General features: G+C 39.3%; 1 protein-coding gene across 2 annotated transcripts in view; it reads right to left on the bottom strand.

The window, feature by feature from the left end:
* The window catches only part of Slain2 (SLAIN motif family member 2), a 57,783-nt gene that overhangs the window by 17,958 nt on the left and 20,024 nt on the right, over positions 1 to 19,801 (bottom strand). For both annotated transcript variants that reach the window (XM_021210621.2, XM_021210620.2), the window contains exons 2-6: positions 15,901 to 16,049; positions 10,571 to 10,735; positions 5,168 to 5,329; positions 3,011 to 3,370; positions 2,387 to 2,524 (exon numbers count right to left, since the gene is read on the bottom strand). In XM_021210621.2, the coding sequence (XP_021066280.1) occupies positions 2,387 to 2,524; positions 3,011 to 3,370; positions 5,168 to 5,329; positions 10,571 to 10,735; positions 15,901 to 16,049 (974 nt within the window). The remainder of the gene's footprint in view (positions 1 to 2,386; positions 2,525 to 3,010; positions 3,371 to 5,167; positions 5,330 to 10,570; positions 10,736 to 15,900; positions 16,050 to 19,801) is intronic.

The raw sequence follows: 19,801 nt of genomic DNA, 5'->3' as shown, positions 1-19,801 counted from the left end.
CTGTGCTCCTGGAGGCCCGGGAGTGGAGTTACAGATGGTTGTGAGTAGTTATGTGTATGCTAGGAATGTAACTCGGGTCTTCTGGAAGGGTACCCAGAGCTGTTCACTGAAATCCAGATCCCTTGATTTGTTTGGTTATATACTCATATCTACCTTAGTTGGTAAGCGGCACGTGTTTCAAACCACAGCCCTTAATGCAATACACGGGTGTTGCTAATGTGCAGCCATTCTCGCACCATGACTTAGGCTCTATTCGGTCAATCTGACTTAAAGTTATTCCTGCGCATTGCTTTGGTCCTTTTTTAAAAGAATTATTTAGTTTATGTATATAAATTGTAGCTGTCTTCTGGTGTAGCTGTAGTGACACCAGAAGAGGTCACTAGATCCCATTACAGATGGTTGTAAGCCACCATATAGTTGCTGGGAATTGACCTCTGGAAGAGCAGTCAGTGCTCTTAACTGCTGAGCCATCTCTCCAGCCCCACTTTGGTCTTCTTTTATGCTGCATGTGTCTCTGTAACACTTATTGACCCCTTCCATTTCATTAAATTATCCTTCACACTCTTTTGAGTATAATATTTGCTGGAATATTCATTCTGTTAAGTATTTACATGGTTTACTGTGACATATTATTACTTCTGTAGGATCATTACTACTTTAGTTAATACTCCATGAAAAAGTTGCTAGGATTTAAGTTTTATATTCCAGTGCTATTTACGCCCCTAAATGTCATCATTTTTAATGTAAAATACTGAACAATCTTTCAAGGAATCTATGTCATGCTAGAGTAGAAATGTACTGTCACAATGCTTCATGTCAAAAATAAAGGCAAACATTTATTATAAATAAAGACTGAAAAAACTGTCCTTTGTGAAGACCTGCCATATTCTTGGGTTGATAGTCATCCAGTCATCAAAATAAAATTTTAGTCAGGTCTCACTATACAGACCAGCCTGGATTTGAACTCACAGACATCTTCCTAGTCTGCCTCTTGAATGATAGGGATAAAGGCATGTACTACTTTGTCAGGACTGAACGTCATATATTCTATCTTTAGTTCAGAGTTAACTCTGTAATTAATTCCCCAAACAATTCTTTTTAAAAGGTCATTAATTCTTTAAAAAAAAAATGGTTTTGGTAATTTATCACCTCAAATTTTAATCTGTATTACAAGTCAAATTAAAAACATGAATTAATTGACACCCATGATTAAATATTATACTGTGTACAAATACATTCTTGGCAGACATAGAGATTAATCAAATAAAAACTAAAAACTTCATGATGCAGATATTAAGTGAAATTATACAAATCCTTATACTTTTGTTTGACAAAGAAAACACACAAGCTCAGTTTTGCTATAGATTTACTAGATTGTATTATTGAACAACCAATTACTTTTGCTATTACATGGCTTAAAATATGTAACAATAAACTTTAATTTTGTTTTACTTCTGTGGCATTGGGGATAAAATGGAGGGCCTCAGGCACACTCTTTAAATATTACCACTGAGCTGTACCTCTAGCTCTAGAAAGTCTAAAAGGGGAGATGTTTTAAGGAAAACTATTTACTGAAGATATTATTTGGACAGTGACTGCATACTTCTATAAGTAAAAGCAAAGCCTGCCCTTTAAAAACAGACTTCAAAAACTTTTATTCAGTCTTTATGTGTACTTAATGCTTGACTTTTTAATTTTGTGACAAGAATTATGTTAAATAAATACAAGCATTTCTATGGTAACACAATATATACTCCTTAATAGCCTTAAATTACATAGCATTAAGTATTAAAAAGGATGATCTTGACTAGGAGTGGTGGCACAGACCTTTACTCCCATCAAGAAGGGAACAGAGGCAGGAGGATCTCTGTGACTTCAAGGCTACCCTGGTCTACATTTTGAGTTCCAGGAAAGCTAGGCCTACATAGAGAGACCTATCTCAAAAACAAAAAAAAACCCAGAAAACAAAACAAAAGAAAGATGACCTTTACCAAGAGGAAGAAGAAATCAGAGTGTCATGCAGTTATAAAAACTGGTTAGAATTAAATATTTTGAGACAATTTTAAATTTTTCTTACAATAATATCTTTTTAATTTTACTTTACTTTTTATTTAAAACTATATATTTAGTTACTGGGTGGAGGAAGGTTGGAGGGAGTGGTGCATATACCATGGCACAGGTGTAGAGGTTAGATATAATTTTCTTCTTCTACCATGTGAGTTCAAGGTTCCTAGCTAAGTGGCCAGGCTTGCCAACACGTGCCTTGACCACCTGAGCTACCTTGCCCTATTGTAGCAACGGCTTAAATCACCACAAAATCAGTTTTAGAATCTCCCCTTTCTTTCTGTCTCTGAGTGACATTGCAGAGTGTAAGGAAGGTACTTACTGGCTGAAGCCTGGGGCTGCATTCGAGGTATTCCTCCATTTGGCACTTGAAAATTGGAGTCACTTCTACTGCTTTTCACAGAGTCAACCTGTGTGTTCGATGTTCGGGATAGGTTTGGAAGACTGCGTCTAAGTTTTTCTATAACAATGAGATTTTAAGTAAATAATAATAATTAAAAAAAAAATCAAACCATTCTTTTGGATAGGTAACTTAAATATTAAGTATAATTCAAAGTAAAATACTATATTAAAACATTTATTTTTATATACTGTAGAAGTAACAGGAAATTATATAAAAAAGCAAACCCAGAGGTTGTAAATGGATGAAATAAAGTACCCTTAAAGAAACTATAAGTTACATAATCAAACCTAAACAAATAAAGGTCATTCCATGAATAAAATAACGCAAACCCTTAAAAATTCCCATGTCCACTTAGCCCGCATTTGGGCTTGAGAATCCCATCAGTAGCTGATAGACAGTTAGTTTCATAAAGTTAAATTTACTTTCTCCTTATGTTTACATTAACAAAACAGTGAACATGTCTGAAATAAAACCATCGGGGGAAAAATGCATTCTTTTTACACTAAAATATGGACACCTCTTTCCCAGGCTCGGCTGTTTTACCTTCATTTTTAACATTGCTCGTTTGTAAATCTGTGGGATGGCCTTGGAGGGAAAGGCGAGGCTGCTGCAAGCGGCTAATCATAGGCTGTGGGGATGCTCTACTGTATTCTATTCCCCGGGCAGGAGACCGCGAACGAGGTGAATTACGAGGCGACTGCTTAGGAGATGGTCGGGGTGAATTCCGTGGGGATGGAGAAAACCTATTAACGGCAGGGTATACTGCATGATGCATACTATCATCTTCATCATCCAAGCTCTGGGCATCCAGCTCCTGATCACTAAAAGTGCCCCGCCTTGTAGAATTACAAGATGAACCAGAACTGCGTCGAGAGGTGGTGGCTGCATATTCTTGCCGGAGACCTAGCAACAACAAATGCATTATTTATTTCTTTGACTATATATTCAAACATTTAAATATTTAAAAAATGAAGTAAATGATTATTATTGAGAAAGTCAATTTAGGGTGTAAAGTATAAAGAAAAATTCCTTTTCTACTTCTAGAATTTTTCTATATAAAGTTGCATAAATTACATCCCAAAGTTATTTTTAACTGAATGAAAATATATCGTTTGCTTAATTGTTAAGACTTCTTACTCTGGGGGTCTAAGTAACAAGGTACAGCCATAAATTAAAAACAAAACAAAACAAAATAAAACAAAAAGCAGTTCTACTTTAAACACAAAATTCCAAACTCGAACTGAAGGAGCACTGAAGGAGAGCCATATAGACACTCAACAGAGTGCAGCAGTTAGCATGCAAACCTTCACAGCTATGATGAGGGAAGGAATCTAGGTATGCTGTCAGCAAGTCCTGCTTGCTACTGGCATCCTCTAACAGGGACTGTACAGCCAGACTCAAGCCTTCAGGCACAGAAACTGCTATCGAAGGGGCGAGCTCCAGGGTATCTTTTAAAACCATAAATTCCTGGAAAAGGAGTTCAGTGGCAGAGCAAACACAAGGTGGATTCCCCATGAACTACAAAATAAAGGGCAAGCAACCCCTCCAAAACCTTAGAACTGCTAGGTTCATGTAGCCCTGTAGGTCTGGGATGTGCAGAAGTAACTATTTGCAATAAACAGCAACGCAATAGGGAACATTGCTATAGAAAAGGAAGTCAGAATCCAATGCAGCTTCCAGTGACAAAGAAGAACTTTAAGCAAGTCACAATCACCATAGTATTTTGCATTTCTCACTAACAACAAACAGCTCAAATATGTAATTCTAATTTTTAACTACTGTAACAAATCTTAGAAGAGCCATGCTGTAAGAATAAAACCATAGTTTTAAAAAGGAGAGCAGGAAGATATTTTCTATTTTCTAGCATAATGGTTTAGAAAGAACTACTAAGTATAAAAGTTATGATTTCTACTATTTGTTACCCAAACACAGCATCAGAGTTATAGAAAATAGCCTGCAAAACTCTCCACAGAGGTCAGTGTTCAAAGTAAAACCTGAGTTTACTCTAAGGTGCAGAATTAGGCAGTATTCTCTTTCCTGTGTATGAATAACAAGCATCTTACTGACCCTACACTGACTCAGTGGGGAGAGAGAAAAATCACAGAGGGAAGGTGTCCATGGACTAAGGAATCAAGGCAGCACAAAGCTCTGTATCTTTCTAGGGGAGGTCATACTCAAGTGGGAATGGTGCAGTGGAGTAGGAACAGTCTGCAGTTTCCTAAAACCTACAACTTGACAAAGCTTACAACATATCTTACAAGACACATCACACCAGGGGCAACATTAGCCACTGGGGCTCTTACTAAACTTAAGGAGATACAGAGTGTATCTGATGCTATAATTTCATGGAAGAATAGTAAATGAAAAGGTAAAAAGGCTTTCTAGGGTATTAAAAACACACTAAGATAGAGAGTAACATAGTAATTACAGTGACAAGAGCCAATACAAACAGTACAGGGCCCAAACACCACTGACTGACCTAAGGTCCCTTTCTTGTCCTTCCTACAGCAAAGCTGTCTTCTATAAAGCACAACTGGAAAGCAAGTACAGGCGTGGCATTAGGCTCTGCAATGTTTACTTCAGCACTTATACATTCATCATCTACTGTGTTTAATAACACTTTAAAATGCATAATAAATCGAATATATGCAATAAGCTGTATAATAACAAAAAATGTCAATTTGAAGAGTGAAAACTTACTTTCTTCCTGCATCCGGGCTAGAATCTGCACATCAGTTACATCATTTAGCTTATAGTTGGATCCAATTGAATCTTCATCTAATTCTGAAGCACTTAGCTCACTATCTACAGAGGACTGGGGGCTGAGTGGAGGGTTTCTATCTGATGAACTTTTGAAGTTACCTTTAGGAAAAGGAAAAAACACATCACACCTTGGTAAGAAAAAAAACTGATCTAAACATTTGGTACAATCAGCTGAATAATTACATCCCTTGATTTAGTTTTTATTCTGCCATTTACATTTACAAAACTCCTCAAAACTAAAATTAGATACTGACCTCATTAGGAGAAAAAAGTATAATGCCGGGCATTGGTGGCGCACACCTTTAATCCCAGCACTCGGGAGGCAGAGGCAGGCAGATTTGTGAGTTCAAGACCAGCCTGGTCTACAGAGTGAGTTCCAGGACAACCAGGGCTATACAGAGAAAACCTGTCTTGAAAAACCAAAAAAAATAAAAATTAAAAAAAAATAAATAAAATGAAAAACAAAACTTTTCATAAACAACGCAACTAATTTGAGAAAAGTAATTTTTTAAACATTTAATAACCAGCCCCCCAAAATACTAAATACTAAGTTAATTTGTCCTACATGATTCCATGCTTGCCAAACTAGTGAAGAACAATAGACGTTTATCAAGAAAATTAGTACATTTTTAAAAGTACTCAATTATACTAAACCAAAGGGAGAAAACGTAGAAACAAGGACCACACACATGAATTTAGTGTGTTTCTTAGGGACACTTTCATGGGGATCTGTTTCACAGAAGAAATTATTTGGTCAGGGTTTTGTTGTTGTTGTTTTGCTTTTTGTTTTTGTTTTTTTCTTTGAGACAGGGTTCTACTTTGCAATATAAATTTTCCTTGAAGCCGGGTGTGGTGGCGCACGCCTTTAATCCCAGCACTCGGGAGGCAGAGGCAGGCGGATTTCTGAGATCGAGGCCAGTCTGGTCTACAAAGTGAGTTCCAGGACAGCCAGGGCTACACAGAGAAACCCTGTTTCAAAAAAACCAAAAAAAAAAAAAAAATTTTTTTTTTCCTTGAACTCACTATATAGCCTATGCTAGCCTCCAACTTCCAATCCTCCTGCCTCAGCCTCCCAAGTGCTAGGATTACAGGCATGTAATACATTTAGTTTTCCAACTCACCATTACAGTTAACTATCCACAAGCCTGGTGCCAGACCCACCTGAGATCCCTCTTTGTCCAGAAGTCATGTTTATAAGAAAGTAGCTCTTCCCTTCCCACCCCGCTTTTTACCCTTCTGTCTGTAGCCATCTTCATGTCCACGGGCTGACCTCCAGGTCGATGACTTGCTTTGTGGACAGCCATCTTTGACTGGCGATACACTTCTTTGCTCTCCCATCCTTCCCTCTCTGCCTAATGCCCTAGCTCCAGACCAGTGGTTTGGAGACCACCTTTGCAAGGTCAATTAAACAGGTTACCTACTACCTTCACCTGGCCTAGCTTAGGTCGGCCAGATTATTGAATAAGACACAAAAATAAAGAAAGAAGTCCACATGTTCAACTCAGTCGCAAATACAGAATCAACATGAATGGCCAAGATAGCACATCTTCCTTCAAACCCACTGGAACTATGTAAGTGCTCCCTAGATAAACTCCAAAACACAGAATTTAAAAGGATAACCATAAACTTACCAAAGGGTTTAAAAAATATTTAAGAAGACACAAACATACACTTCTTTTTTATTATTACTTGTTACCATCTCACTTTATTTATTTATTTATTTATTTATTTATTTATTTATTTATTTATTTCTATAAGTACACTGTAGCTGCCTTCAGACACCAGGAGAGGGCATCAGATCTCATTACGGAAGGTTGTGAGCCACCATGTGGTTGCTGGAATTTGAACTCAGGACCTTCAAAAGAGCAATCAGTGCTCTTAACCATTGAGCCATCTCTCCAGCCAAACACACACTTCTTTGCTTTCCAAAGGTTAACAGCAATGCTTGAGTGATGCCTAAGCAAATGCAAATACATGGCTGGATAAAATGACGATGATAATTTAAGACTGGAAAATTGAAAGCAACGAAGAGGCAGAATGAAACACAACAAAGGCTAAAACAAAGATGGAACTTAAAAATTCAATATGCCAATTTAGAAAACTCTGAGGAAAGTCTTAGAAGAAGAAATAAATCAAACAGAAGAAAGACTATCAGGACTTAAAGTAGAGGTTTTGGATGAAATAAAAATATTAAAAAAAAAATACAAGCATAAAAAGGATACTCTGGAAATATTTGACACCATCAACATACCAAGCCTGTGAACTACAGGTGTAGATGAGGGAATACTAGGTCAGTGATAAGATCATAGAAGAGAACATTCCAAAGATATATCCATACAGATACAGGAAACACACGGAATCCCAATCAGACAAGAAAATTTCCATGGTATAAACAACTCCTTTCTGAATGAAGTTATACAAATAGGTAAAGACACCAAGTATCCCTATTTGCAGATAATATGAAACTGTATAGAAGAGAGTCCAAAAATTCAACCAGAAAACTTTTACAACTAATTTTAGCAAAGTGCCAAGGTACACAATCAATTTATAAAAATCAGTAGCCTTTCTACATACCAACAACAAATATTGAGAAAGAGGTCACGGATACCTGCCATTTACATTATCAAAACAATAAGATATCTTGGAACAGACCTAACCAAGAAGGTGACAGACCTCCACAACAAAACTTCAGATCTCTGAATGAGATGGAGACACGAGTGCATGGAAAGGCACCATGTCCATTAATCAGGAGAATTACTACAGTGAAAATAGCCATCCTATTAAAAACCATTTACAGATCCAATCATAACAACCCCAATCAAAATACCCACAACATTTTTCACAAAAATTGGGAAAAAAAATCCTAAAATTCATATAGAACGAGAAAACATCCTGGATAGCCAAAGCAATCATGAACAAAAAAATAATAATATTACTGAGTGGATTGCCATTCTAGACTTCAAGATATAGTACAGAGCTGTAGTAATAAAAACAATACGATAATAGCACTATCTCTATATCTATATATGCAGAAGAAGAAGCGGCAAGTGGACCTCCGACAGTTTAAGGTCACCCTGGTCTACACAGCAAGGCCACGACAGCCAGGGCTACAGAGAGCCTGTTTCAAAACACCAACAGCAAAAACCTAAAAAGCTCTGTACAGCTACAAACAGTTCACAAGGAAACCCACAGAAAGGGTTTCTTTGCCAGCTATACCTGATAGAAGATTAAATATTCAGGATAGACAAAGAACTTGAAATTCAGAATGAAGGAAACAAATGACACAATAGGGAGCACAACAAAAGGAATGGTTAAACAGCGCCTCCAAAGGGTTCCTCGTCCTCAGTAGTTAGAGGAAGACAAAGTTAAAACAAGTTAGAGAGTTCATCTTGCCCCATTCAGAATGACTAAGACCAACAAAACTGACAAATGCTGGCAAGACTGTAGAGAAAGGAACCTCATTATTCACTGTTGGTGGGAATGGAAATTTGTGGATGCAGCTACTTTGAAAATCAGTATGGAGACTCCTCAAGAAGACAGAAATAAATCTATCACATGATCCAACCATACCATCCCTTGGCCTATGCCCAGACTCGACACTGTCTTCTGCAGGTACTTGCTGGGGTGCTTACTGCTGCCCTATCTCAAGAGCCCGGAGATGACACAGCCCAAATGCCCTTCAACTGATGAATGAAAGATGACAACGTGACACAGAGACAAAGGAGTACTATTCCACTGTGAAAACTAAAATCAAATCATGACATCTGCAGGTAAATAGAGAAAAGATTATAACTCAAGACTGAAAGGCAGGTTCTCTCATCTGCCATTCCTAGCTCCGAATCTTCAGGCATGAGTTTATAAACACAGAATCACTGAAGAAAACCAGTATAATGGAGTCATGGGTCGGGGGAGCTCTAGAGAGGGAATAACACGTGATACGAAGAAAACAAAGATGGAGGAGGAAGAGCTTCAAGTGGGAATGGGGAGGGACATCAATACAGAAGAAAAAAGGAGGGCAGACAAAAACATCAAGGCTTGATAAAAGCCTCAAGGAATCATATTATCTTGTATTTATCTAAAATTATATACATACATCTGTATGTATGCATATATATATATTTATGTACATATCTATACATACTTTATCTTATCTCTGAGGGGGGGGGGATGGAGAGAGCCCAAAAGAGCCTGAGAGAGCTTAAAGTATGCCACTTTGGGCTGACAATGTTCTCCACAGGAGCCAAAGACTAACAAAAACCCAGTACCAGGCACAAGAAAGGTGACTCCCAAATTTGCTGCCCCCCCCCCCAGCTGCCTCTGACTGGTCAAAGGTAAGCCCTGACTGCTGAAGATGCCACCTAGGGCAGCAGAGTCTGTAAACTAGCAGGAGGGGCAGACAGGCAGGTAGGTTTCTGGAGCTCACTGGCCAGCTACTCTAGCCCAAACATGAGCTCCAGGCCCAGGGAGAGACCCTATCACAAAACTAAGGTGGAAATGGAAGAAAAAGACCTGATGTCAACCTGTGGACTCACTATGCATGTGCATAGAAGCACACATGCACACACACAGCTAAGCAGCACACTAACCATTTTAAAGGAAGCTGCACTAAAAGGTTAAAGAAGAACGCAGTAAGAGAGGTGTGGTGAGTTAGAGGAGAGTGAGCTACCTACTCAAGCAAAGTGCCAGTAGCAGACCGAGAACAGAGCGGACTCCCAGGCCACAGCAGTCTGCCGTCCACACTACTACTACAGCACACACTGCTCTCATACCTTCACAGACAATACCTATGCCATCACACTTACTAAACCTCTTTTAAAGACAGGTCTGTAGACTTTATAACCCCCAACAGACTGTAAATAGGTTTTATTGGTTAAAGGAATCAAATTTGTGGTCCTGTTTAATTTAGTGAGATTTTAAATACTAGTTTTAAAACCAGATTTAGGTACACACCAAAGAAAATTCTATGCAGAAAACAGGCTGCCGCCGGGCATTGGTAGCACACACCTTTAATCCTAGCACTCAGGAGGCAGAGGCAGGCAGATTTGTGAGTTCAAGGCCAGTCTGGTCTACAGAGCGAATTCCAGGACAGCCAGGGCTATACCCTGTCTCGAAAAAAAAAAAAAAAAAAAAAAAAAAAAAAAAAAAAAAAGAAAGAAAGAAAGAACAAGAGAAAAGAAAAGAAAAGAAAAGAAACGAAATGAAACGAGGATGCCACTACGTATGTCTTGGTACTCAGTATAGTAACTAGTATAAAAGAGCACATCAAGGAGATTCTCTCCTGTTGCTCCAGTTTCATAAATTATACAAGTTATTACTTTCGGAGGTAAAGCCACTCCTTACCTGAATTTCCAGGAAGTATAAGCTGCTTGACTATGGGAGGTCGCACTGGTGTTGAGGATGGAGAGTTGAAGCCACTGCTGTAAGGGCTACTGGCATTTGGACTATAAGGACTTGAGTAACTCACAGAGTTGAAAGGATTATTGTATAAATTTTGCCTCTTGAGAGCTGTATTAACAAAAAGGAGAAATTCAAATTTAGTAACTGGGAAAAGGTTAACATCTCAAAAAATTTTCTTATTACAGATTCATGAGGTCGGGACATGATATCCCATTAAACAACCTTTTACATAACTGTGTTTGTGTCCCCAGATTAGTGCTGCTGTCAGCTTAGGTAGGGAATTTCACAGGAGTCAGCAGTAACTGACTTGTAATTGGTCCAAATGCTGAGAAGAAGTGACTGTTGAGTGGGAGCCACAGATGTGCCTCCTCTATTACCCCACCAGAGGTTAAGCAACATGGTAGCTGGCCTTACAGAGTGGGGTCTAAAACAGCAAGTGAAACCACGCCCACACACTCATACCCTACACCCCACCCCCAACCACACACATATCAATCCTCAAATGGATAGTTCTTCCATCCATTACACAACATTTTCAGTATTTACAAACAAGCTAATCCTAGAGAACACATAGACTAATCACCAGCATGCCTTATTCTTCTGTGTTCTTCACAGCATTAATGACCATCAATATGCCAAGGTCTGCCATTATTTGTTTTCAGTCCCAAGCTTTCTTCCTCTGAACTTTAATGTCAATATTTCCCCATGGGTATGGCCAATGTGTCCTAGAGTCAGCATACCAAATCCAACTTACAGTCTTTCTGCTAAAGTCAATTTCTCCTATGGGACAGGGGACATCCCTCGTTTAGATTGATGTGGTGGTTTGAATAATAATGGTCTCTATATATTGATGTTTGAATACTCAATCCTAGTTAGTGGAACTGTTTGGGAAGGATAAGGAGGTATGGCCTTGTTGAAGGAGGTGTAACCTTGTTGGAAAGGGGTGTCACTGGGAGTGGTTTTTGAGGTTTCTCTCTGCCTTGAACCTTCAGGTAATATTGTGTAAGCTCTCAGCTACTACTCCAGGACCATGCCTGCTTCCATTGCTCCTAACCATGATGGTCAAGGACTAACCATCTGAAACTGTAAGCCGGCCCCCAGTGAAATGCTTTCTTTTATAAGTTGCCTTAGTCACAATGCCTCTTCGCAGCAATAGAGCAACAACTGGTGACAGGTCCTGCCACACAAGTGGAAAAACGTAAAAATCACTCCTGCTGCTTCCTTCTATTTCTTCATACCTCATTCATCCTTTTATTACTCATAATCCTCCAGGATGTTAAATATATTCTGACTTTATAAATAGTTCTTACCTTATAAATCACCTCCCAGCTCAAGAGATAGAAATCAGAAATTTGTCTTCCTCTAGGTCAATCTAGAAATTCTAATATTTCCCTCCCTTTCTGTCATGGAGCTAGCTACAAAGAAAAAAAAATTTTTTCACCTATGGTATCAGACAGATTAAGATCCCTACTTCAGAAGGGGTCTTGCTGGTTTCCTAGCAAGTTTATCATGCCCTTGACACAGTAGTTCACGCTTCAATCAGGCTTTTGCAATTAAGCCTCCATTAAAAACTGAAGGAGACACTGGGGAGTGCTGGTTCAGTAGCTAAGGGCTGGGTGTGCAAACATGAGGCTAGAGCTGAGAAGCCTAGTGTCTGTGTACATGTGACAAGTGTGTTGGACCGCTTGTAACCCCAGCTGGAAAGGTGAACACAGGATCCCTAGAACAAGGTGACTACAAGCTCTCAAACTTCTAGGTAAGTTTTGCCTTATGAAAAATTCTATTAAAAAAAAATCTTGGCCGGGTGTTGTGGCGCACGCCATTAAACCCAGCATTTGGGAGGCAGAGGCAGGCGGATTTCTGAGTGCGAGGCCAGCATGGTCTACAAAGTGAGTTCCAGGACAGCCAAGGCTATACAGAGAAACCCTGTCTCAAAAAACAACCAACCAACCAAACAAAAAATCTTCTTGAAAACAGGAGCGTTCAATACTACAAAGTTCAAACTTGCAACTGGTTATTTTTTCCATTGAAAAGTTAAATGTGGCTTGGCATGGTAACACACACATTTGATCCCAACACTTAAGAAGCAGAGGCAGGTGAAGCACTCTGAGTTCAAGGCCAACCTGGTCTACAAAGTGAGTTTTAAGCAGCAAAAGCTACACCGTGAGATACTACCTCAAAAAGATTTACATATATATTTTAAATATATACATTACATACATATTTCAAATAATAAACTATATAATTTGGTAATTTGTTTTGTGCATGTAGCTATAATGTAAACACTGTTAAACAGAGATAGTACTTGATAGCATGCAGTTCTGGTTAAGAATAATTATACCTCTACAATTAAAATCATTACTTATATGTATAGGTATTTTGTCTACATATGTTAGTGTAACATGTGCATGCCTGGTGCCATTGGAGGTCAGAAGAGGACCTCAGATCCTCAAGTTACAGTCACAGGCAATTGTGAGCTGCCATGTGGGTGATGGAAATCAAAGCCAGGTCTTCTGGAAAAGCAGTCAAGAGTTCTTAATCACCCAGCCATCTCCAGCCTCTCCAGTTTCTTTTTTCTTTCTCCCCTCCCCACTCCCAGTTTATTTGTTGCCTTGTGGGAGCTGAGGAGGTCCTTAGTGAACTTGTAAAGAGTGAATGAAGGTGTGAATGAATGTGTATTGTTTGACATGAGCACTGCCAGGTCAACAACCAACACCTCAGACCCATGGGGATGGCTGAGTATGAATGATGACACTGTATTTAAGTGTGACTGTTTAGGAATGACTGACAAGTATAAAATTTAGTACTGCGACTACCTTTCTCCCTGATGTTTACAGCCCAAGACTGCTCACCTACAAAGACCTCCTACCAAGACTAGCTAGCCCCTCCCCTCCTGTACATGGTAAAAGCTGGGGTTCCAGGTTTTCACACAGATGGTATAGCTCCATCAGTCCACCTGACCCTAGCTTTTCTCTATGTGTGTCTGTACGTCTGTCCTTTCTTCATCCCCTCACTGCACAAGTCATGTTTCTGGTCTTGTTTAGAGTTGATATACAATCCAGTATGGCTTTGAACTCTATCTTTCAGCTTCACCCTATAGTAGATTTGCAGACACATACCACTCACCTCCACTTCTCTTAGTCTTAAATACCCTTGCTATAATAAAACAAAGAATTTTTCATTCAAAATTGCTACTTTTGAGATACAGCAGCCTTATTTCATCTCACAAATCTAGGTTGATAGGTAGTAACTGGTAAATGTCCCTATTCTGTTTTTTTTTTTTTTTTTTTTTTTTAAGATTTATTTCTTTATTATATGTAACTACACTGTAGCTGTCTTCAGACACATCAGAAGAGGGTGTCAAATCTCATTACAGATGGTTGTGAGCCACCATGTGGTTGCTGGGATTTGATTGAACTCAGGACCTTTGGAAGAGCAGTCAGTGCTCTTAAACGCTGAGTCATCTCTCCAGCCCCCCCCCCCCTATTCTGTTTTAAACCAAGAACTGAAGAACCATAACTTGCAAGTCAAATCCAGGCCACTCCCTATTTTAAAATCAAGTTGTGCCCACTGTCTTAGTCAGGGTTTGTATTCCAGCATAAAACATCATGACCAAGAAGCACGTTGGAGAGGAAACAGTTTATTCAGCTTATACTTCCACACTGCTGTTCATCACCAAAGGAACACACACAGTGCAGGAACCTGGAGGCAGGAGCTGATGCAGAGGCCATGGAGGACTGATGCTTACTGGCTTGCTTCCCCTGGCTTGCTGAGCTTGCTTTCTTATAGAACCCAGGACTACCAGCCTAGGGATGGTACCACCCACAATGGGCTAGGCCCTCCCCCACTTGATCACTAACTGAGAGAATGTCTTAAAGCTGGATCTCAGGGAGGCATTTCCTCAAGAGAGGCTCCTTTCTCTGTGATAATTCCAGCTTGTGTCAAGTTGACACACAAANCCAGCCAGTACACCCACTTAATTCATATACTGTCTACATCTGCCTGGGTGCCATGTGCCGTGTACGTGTTCTAGGCAAATATGTGTGCCAGAACATGTGCAGGGGTTAACAAGGACAAGGGATGTTCTATGATGTTCTGCCTTATTCCCTTGAGATGGGGTCTCTCACTGAACCTAAAGCTGTGCTGGAAGCCACCAAATGCTAGAAATCCTCGTGCCTCCACCTCACAGCTCTGATGCTACCCCCAGGCTGATTCTCCTAGGCTCTGTAAGAAAGAAGGCTGTGCAAGACAGTAACCAGTATTCCTTTATGGCCTCTGTATAAACTTCTGCCCTATCTTCCCTCAGTGATGGGGAACTATAAACTGAAATAAACACCCTCCTCCCCAGGTTGCTTTTGCTCATGGTATTTAACCACAGCAATAGAAATGCTAACTCAGCAAACAATGTCAACTTTTGGCTTCCACATGCACATACACACATAACATATATACGTGTACCTGTACCAACACAGGTATGTGCATACACACTCATGAACACTACTACATAGATATACATACATAAAAAGCCTATTCAGAATTATTCATCATGCTTTATAACTTGTATTTCATAAACAATATGTTTTAAAAGACAGAGAAATACAAAGAAAGAAAATACTTTTCCTATATTTCTTCCCACACTGGCATGTTACATTAAATGGCACAAATATAACCATGAACACGTTTTGTAAGTTTCATGAATGCTGTTAAACAAAAGGGTATTAAAGCAATTTAAAATGTCAAGTACAAAAAAAGAAAAGAAAGAAAACTCTGAGAAGGAAGAAAACTGAGTAAGAGGCACCTTCTATGAGCCAGAAGCCAAGCTAGGCTCTTTTCCATCCATCACCGTTTCCTCAGCCTGATGAGGAATCTGAGGTCAGCTGGAGGAGCCGAACATGAAGACAGAGAACAAGCAAGTTCTTGAGTGAGGCCATGGTATCTCCTGGCTCTTCACGTATATTCTCCAGCGCATCCATTTAGCAAAGTGTGGTATGTGGGATAAGTTTTGATGACATGAGACAAACATTTTCATTTTAGGAACTGTTTTAGGTCATTATTAGAAAAATTAAAATTCATAATCTCATAGATATAATCCACTAAAGTAAGACTAAGATTTTTAAAAACTGTTATTATATGAATCTAGCCTTCATGATGAATACAGTATAATTCAGCAAGAACTATCAAGCAAGAACTGCCTTCCTAAATATGCACATTCAACATATATGCTTTCAGGCCAAAGAAAATTAATGAATTCACAATTAAAGTTATAGACGTACCTGACATAGTTTGATCAAGTTTGTGGATAAGGGACTTTTTAGCACACTCCACATCAGGACTTGGGTAATCCAAAACTTGCCTGCACCAAACTAATGGACTAACAGATTTCTGCATTGGTGTGAGTTTTTTCTTTGGTGATGAGTACAACCTAGAAGAAAACAAACACAAAAGGGCACATTTGTTACTGAGTACAGGACTATAAAGTAGGGTCTTCCTGTATAGGTTTAAGGAGAAAATGGTGAATGATGGGGTACGCTTAGTCATAACTACTTACTATGCAAGAAAATGATACAGCAAGCAGCATAATCCCCAAATCTCAACCACAAAATGAACCCAAAGGAGGAATTCTCAAAATCAATTCTACTTTTCTCCTATGATTAGAGCTACAAAGAAGTCTTTGTAACAAGTTATGATGTTTTCATCACTAACTTCCTATCTAACCTGGTCACTAAATCTAGACAGAGAAGCAGGAAGAGCTCCACCTCCTGCTTCCCTTTCTACCAAATACACACACACTGTGCCAGATGCAGTACTTACTGTACACTGTGGGTCAGAGAAGCCAGCACTTCAAATCAAACCACACAGAGATGACTTTGGTTTTCAAAAGGAAGAAAGGCACAGTTGTAGAGAAGCTCCTGAAGAGGCACACAGAAGGGAGGCCAGTAGAAGTGGGAGGGATACTTAAATTTCTACATTGGAGTTCTTCCTCAGATAGTCCAGTTATGCTGGTTATTTATAATCATCTCAGGTGTAATTCCTTGTGAAAAATGTGGATACTTGACTTTTAACAAGGACTACTTGTGCATTAATGAAGTGGCATTTATGAAGGGAATACATTTTGCTTATATATATTTACACAGATGTCTCAGTAAGAAGCTGACACTCTCACATTTTACTTTAATCAAATTAAGCCAAAAGTATGGTGATGCTCTGGTAAAATATTTAGATAAACATTTTTCTACAATATGATACTATCACACGAATCACTTAGACACCGTGATTTCGCATAGCCAAGCTGCAATCCCGGCGGAAGGTCTGTGATATTTACTGGGAAAAAGTCTTGTGTATGACAAGGCTGTCTAAGATGGAACTCGCTGTGAGACTCCTTGGCCGGAGAGATCTGAGCTGAATATCTCATGGCAAACCTTGCCTGTGTGACTCTTTTCTGATTTGTTCCTTTACTTACGAGATGTTCTTGATAGCTAAAGGTGCGAGCATCCAAGCGTGAAGGTTCACTAGGAGTTCATTCTTTGAACTACAGCACTGGCCATGATTGATTGCCTTTCAGAAGATCCCCTGCTTTGCTTTTGATTAATTATACATTTATTATTTAAATACATTGGAATAATAACCTCCCAACAATATATATATTCTTATGGCTACAAATGTGTGGGTAAAGAGGGTTTTGACACTCTGGCATGAAAAGCATCAGTTANCAGTTTTAAAGTGTGCCTGAAGACTCTCAGTAGAAGGAAGTTAGGTGATAAGGATCACAGATGGATAGTCATCAATGGAGCTTAGACCCAGGGACCTTAATTGAATGTTCCTGCGAACTTTTGAACCTTTGAAAGTTTATCTTTAATTACGGATGTAATTACGGATGTTCTGATTAAGAGATGTGATGTTCTGTACCTGTTCTTCGAAGTCTTTGCCTGANTGANTTTGTATTTCCCTGTGCCAGAAAATTTAGTTAATTGCCAGTTTTTCTGTATAAAACTACCTGCCTTTGAACAGTAAAACGCATTCAGACGCATATAGCTTTACTGTGTGTGTCTGTCTGTCATTTCGCACCGCGACCAGTGCCTTCCTGCATACCAAAAGACCCTGCTTCCCCCACGGGTGTGTGTTTCGACTGAGTCGGTCCGTGGCATGATACTTTTTTAAAAAAACAAAACAATGATACAAACTACTTCAAGAGCAACACAAATTTTCCATTCCCTTTTTTTCTCTATCTGTAGTTTATGTCTGGTACTCTGGTACTACCATTTAGCTTTGATAAAGATAATCAAGACTATATAGGGTAAGTGACCCTTGTAGTACAAGCATAACAATAACAAAAAAAGCTGTGGGTTCATTCTCTTTCCAACTTAAATACTGCAGGTGTCTGTAGCAAATCTCCATACTGGCATCTGCTTTAAAAATTATGATAACTATTACACATTGATTCTGTCACTGTAGATGAATAACTATCATTTACACTTTTTTTAAATGACATTCCATAATGTTTTTTAGGCAATGTTTCATTCTGTAGTCCCAGCTGGCCTGGAACTCATTATGCAGACAATACTGGCTTCAAACTCAAAGATCTGCCTTGCTTCTGCCTGGGATTAAAGGTGTATGTACCATCTTCCCTGGCTAAGGATTAATTTGTTTATAAAAATACATGAGTATTTGCCTATATATTAGAACAGACAGCATGACCAAGGCAACTCTTATAAGGACAACATTTAATTGGTGGCTTACAGATTCAGAGGTTCAGTTAATTATCATCAAGGCAGGAATATGGCAGTGCCCGGGCAGGCATGGTGCAAGAGGAGCTAGCTGAGAGTTCTACACCTTCATCTGAAGGCTACCAGAAGACTGGCTCCCATGTGGTTCTCATTGCCCACTCCCCGCAATAACACTTCCTCCAAAGAGACCACACCTACTCAAATAAGACCACACTTCCTAACAGTGCTACTCCCTGAACATATTCAAACATGTTCAAACCACCACAGCCTGCATATATGTATATGTATGGCTGTTGCGCTCAGAGACCAGAAAGGGTATCAAACACAGAGGGTTGTGAGACGTTGTGGGGGTACTGGGAGCCAAATATACTGTGCATTCTCTGTAAGAACAGAGAGTGCTCATAACCACTGAGCCATCTTTCCAGCTCTATTTCACCACTTCTAATATGTAACTTCTTACTGGTTTCATATAACTTACCCACACATCTCATGACAATCTTGGTATATAATTTGTCTGCTGTTAGCTATAGAACTCATGATAAAAAATATTCAATGAACAGGAACAGGAGGGGTTTTTTTTTTCTATAAAAAAGCATATTCTCAGTAAAAGAAGTCGAACGCATACATCACACACTGACATGTTCTAATATTCCATCCCAGGAACAGAAAATGCCTAAGGAAAGACAGAGAGCAGAAAGCACCTCCTTGCTTGTCTAGGGTTGGGGGTGGCCGTTAGGTTCCTCTCTTTTAGATGGTACTCAGTTGTGGCGAGGGCTTCATGGTGGGAAATACACTACATTCATTGAACTGTACAATTCTCAGAATTTTATGCTACATAAACTACATAAGTATGGGTAAATATTATGGTGTGATAAATTATATTTTACTTTTATAATATTTTAGAAAGTTGAAAGGTGTTTAGTTACATCCAAATACAGCAACTACTATAAATTAAATGAACCAACTTCAGAAATTAAAGCCCACATCTTCCTGTCTCTACAATGGCACTCCGCAGCACAGGTAACAGGCTCTCTCCACCTCCTGCCTGCCTCAATGTCACCAGCTCTCCTACCTTAGAAACTGCCTTTCCTCGCATTCCTACAGGATGTGACTGTTCCTTCCTCTACTAGCAGACAGGAGTTAACAGAATGCTTTTTCCAGGTCCAGGGAGACCGAAGGTTTGACTCCATGTTCGCACCCACTGCCTATCACCCAGGCTCTTTCTCTCAGTCCCTGAGGCCACTCCAAGGCTAGAAATGGAGGCTTACAGGACACTGATACAATATATTCTTTGGCTAGGGAACCGAACCCTTGATTGATTTTTAAAGTACCTGTAAACCTCTCAAAGGATAAATAAGCTGGGGTGTCTCACATATCTGGATCGACTCTTAGGAAGACAAAGTTAAGAAAAATTAAGAGAAAAAAAATCCAGCAGGACATGATGGCACAT

Source organism: Mus pahari, chromosome 13 (assembly GCF_900095145.1).
Source record: "Mus pahari chromosome 13, PAHARI_EIJ_v1.1, whole genome shotgun sequence".
Classification (NCBI taxonomy): Eukaryota; Metazoa; Chordata; class Mammalia; order Rodentia; family Muridae; genus Mus; species Mus pahari.
This window is presented reverse-complemented; position numbering and strand designations above follow the sequence as displayed.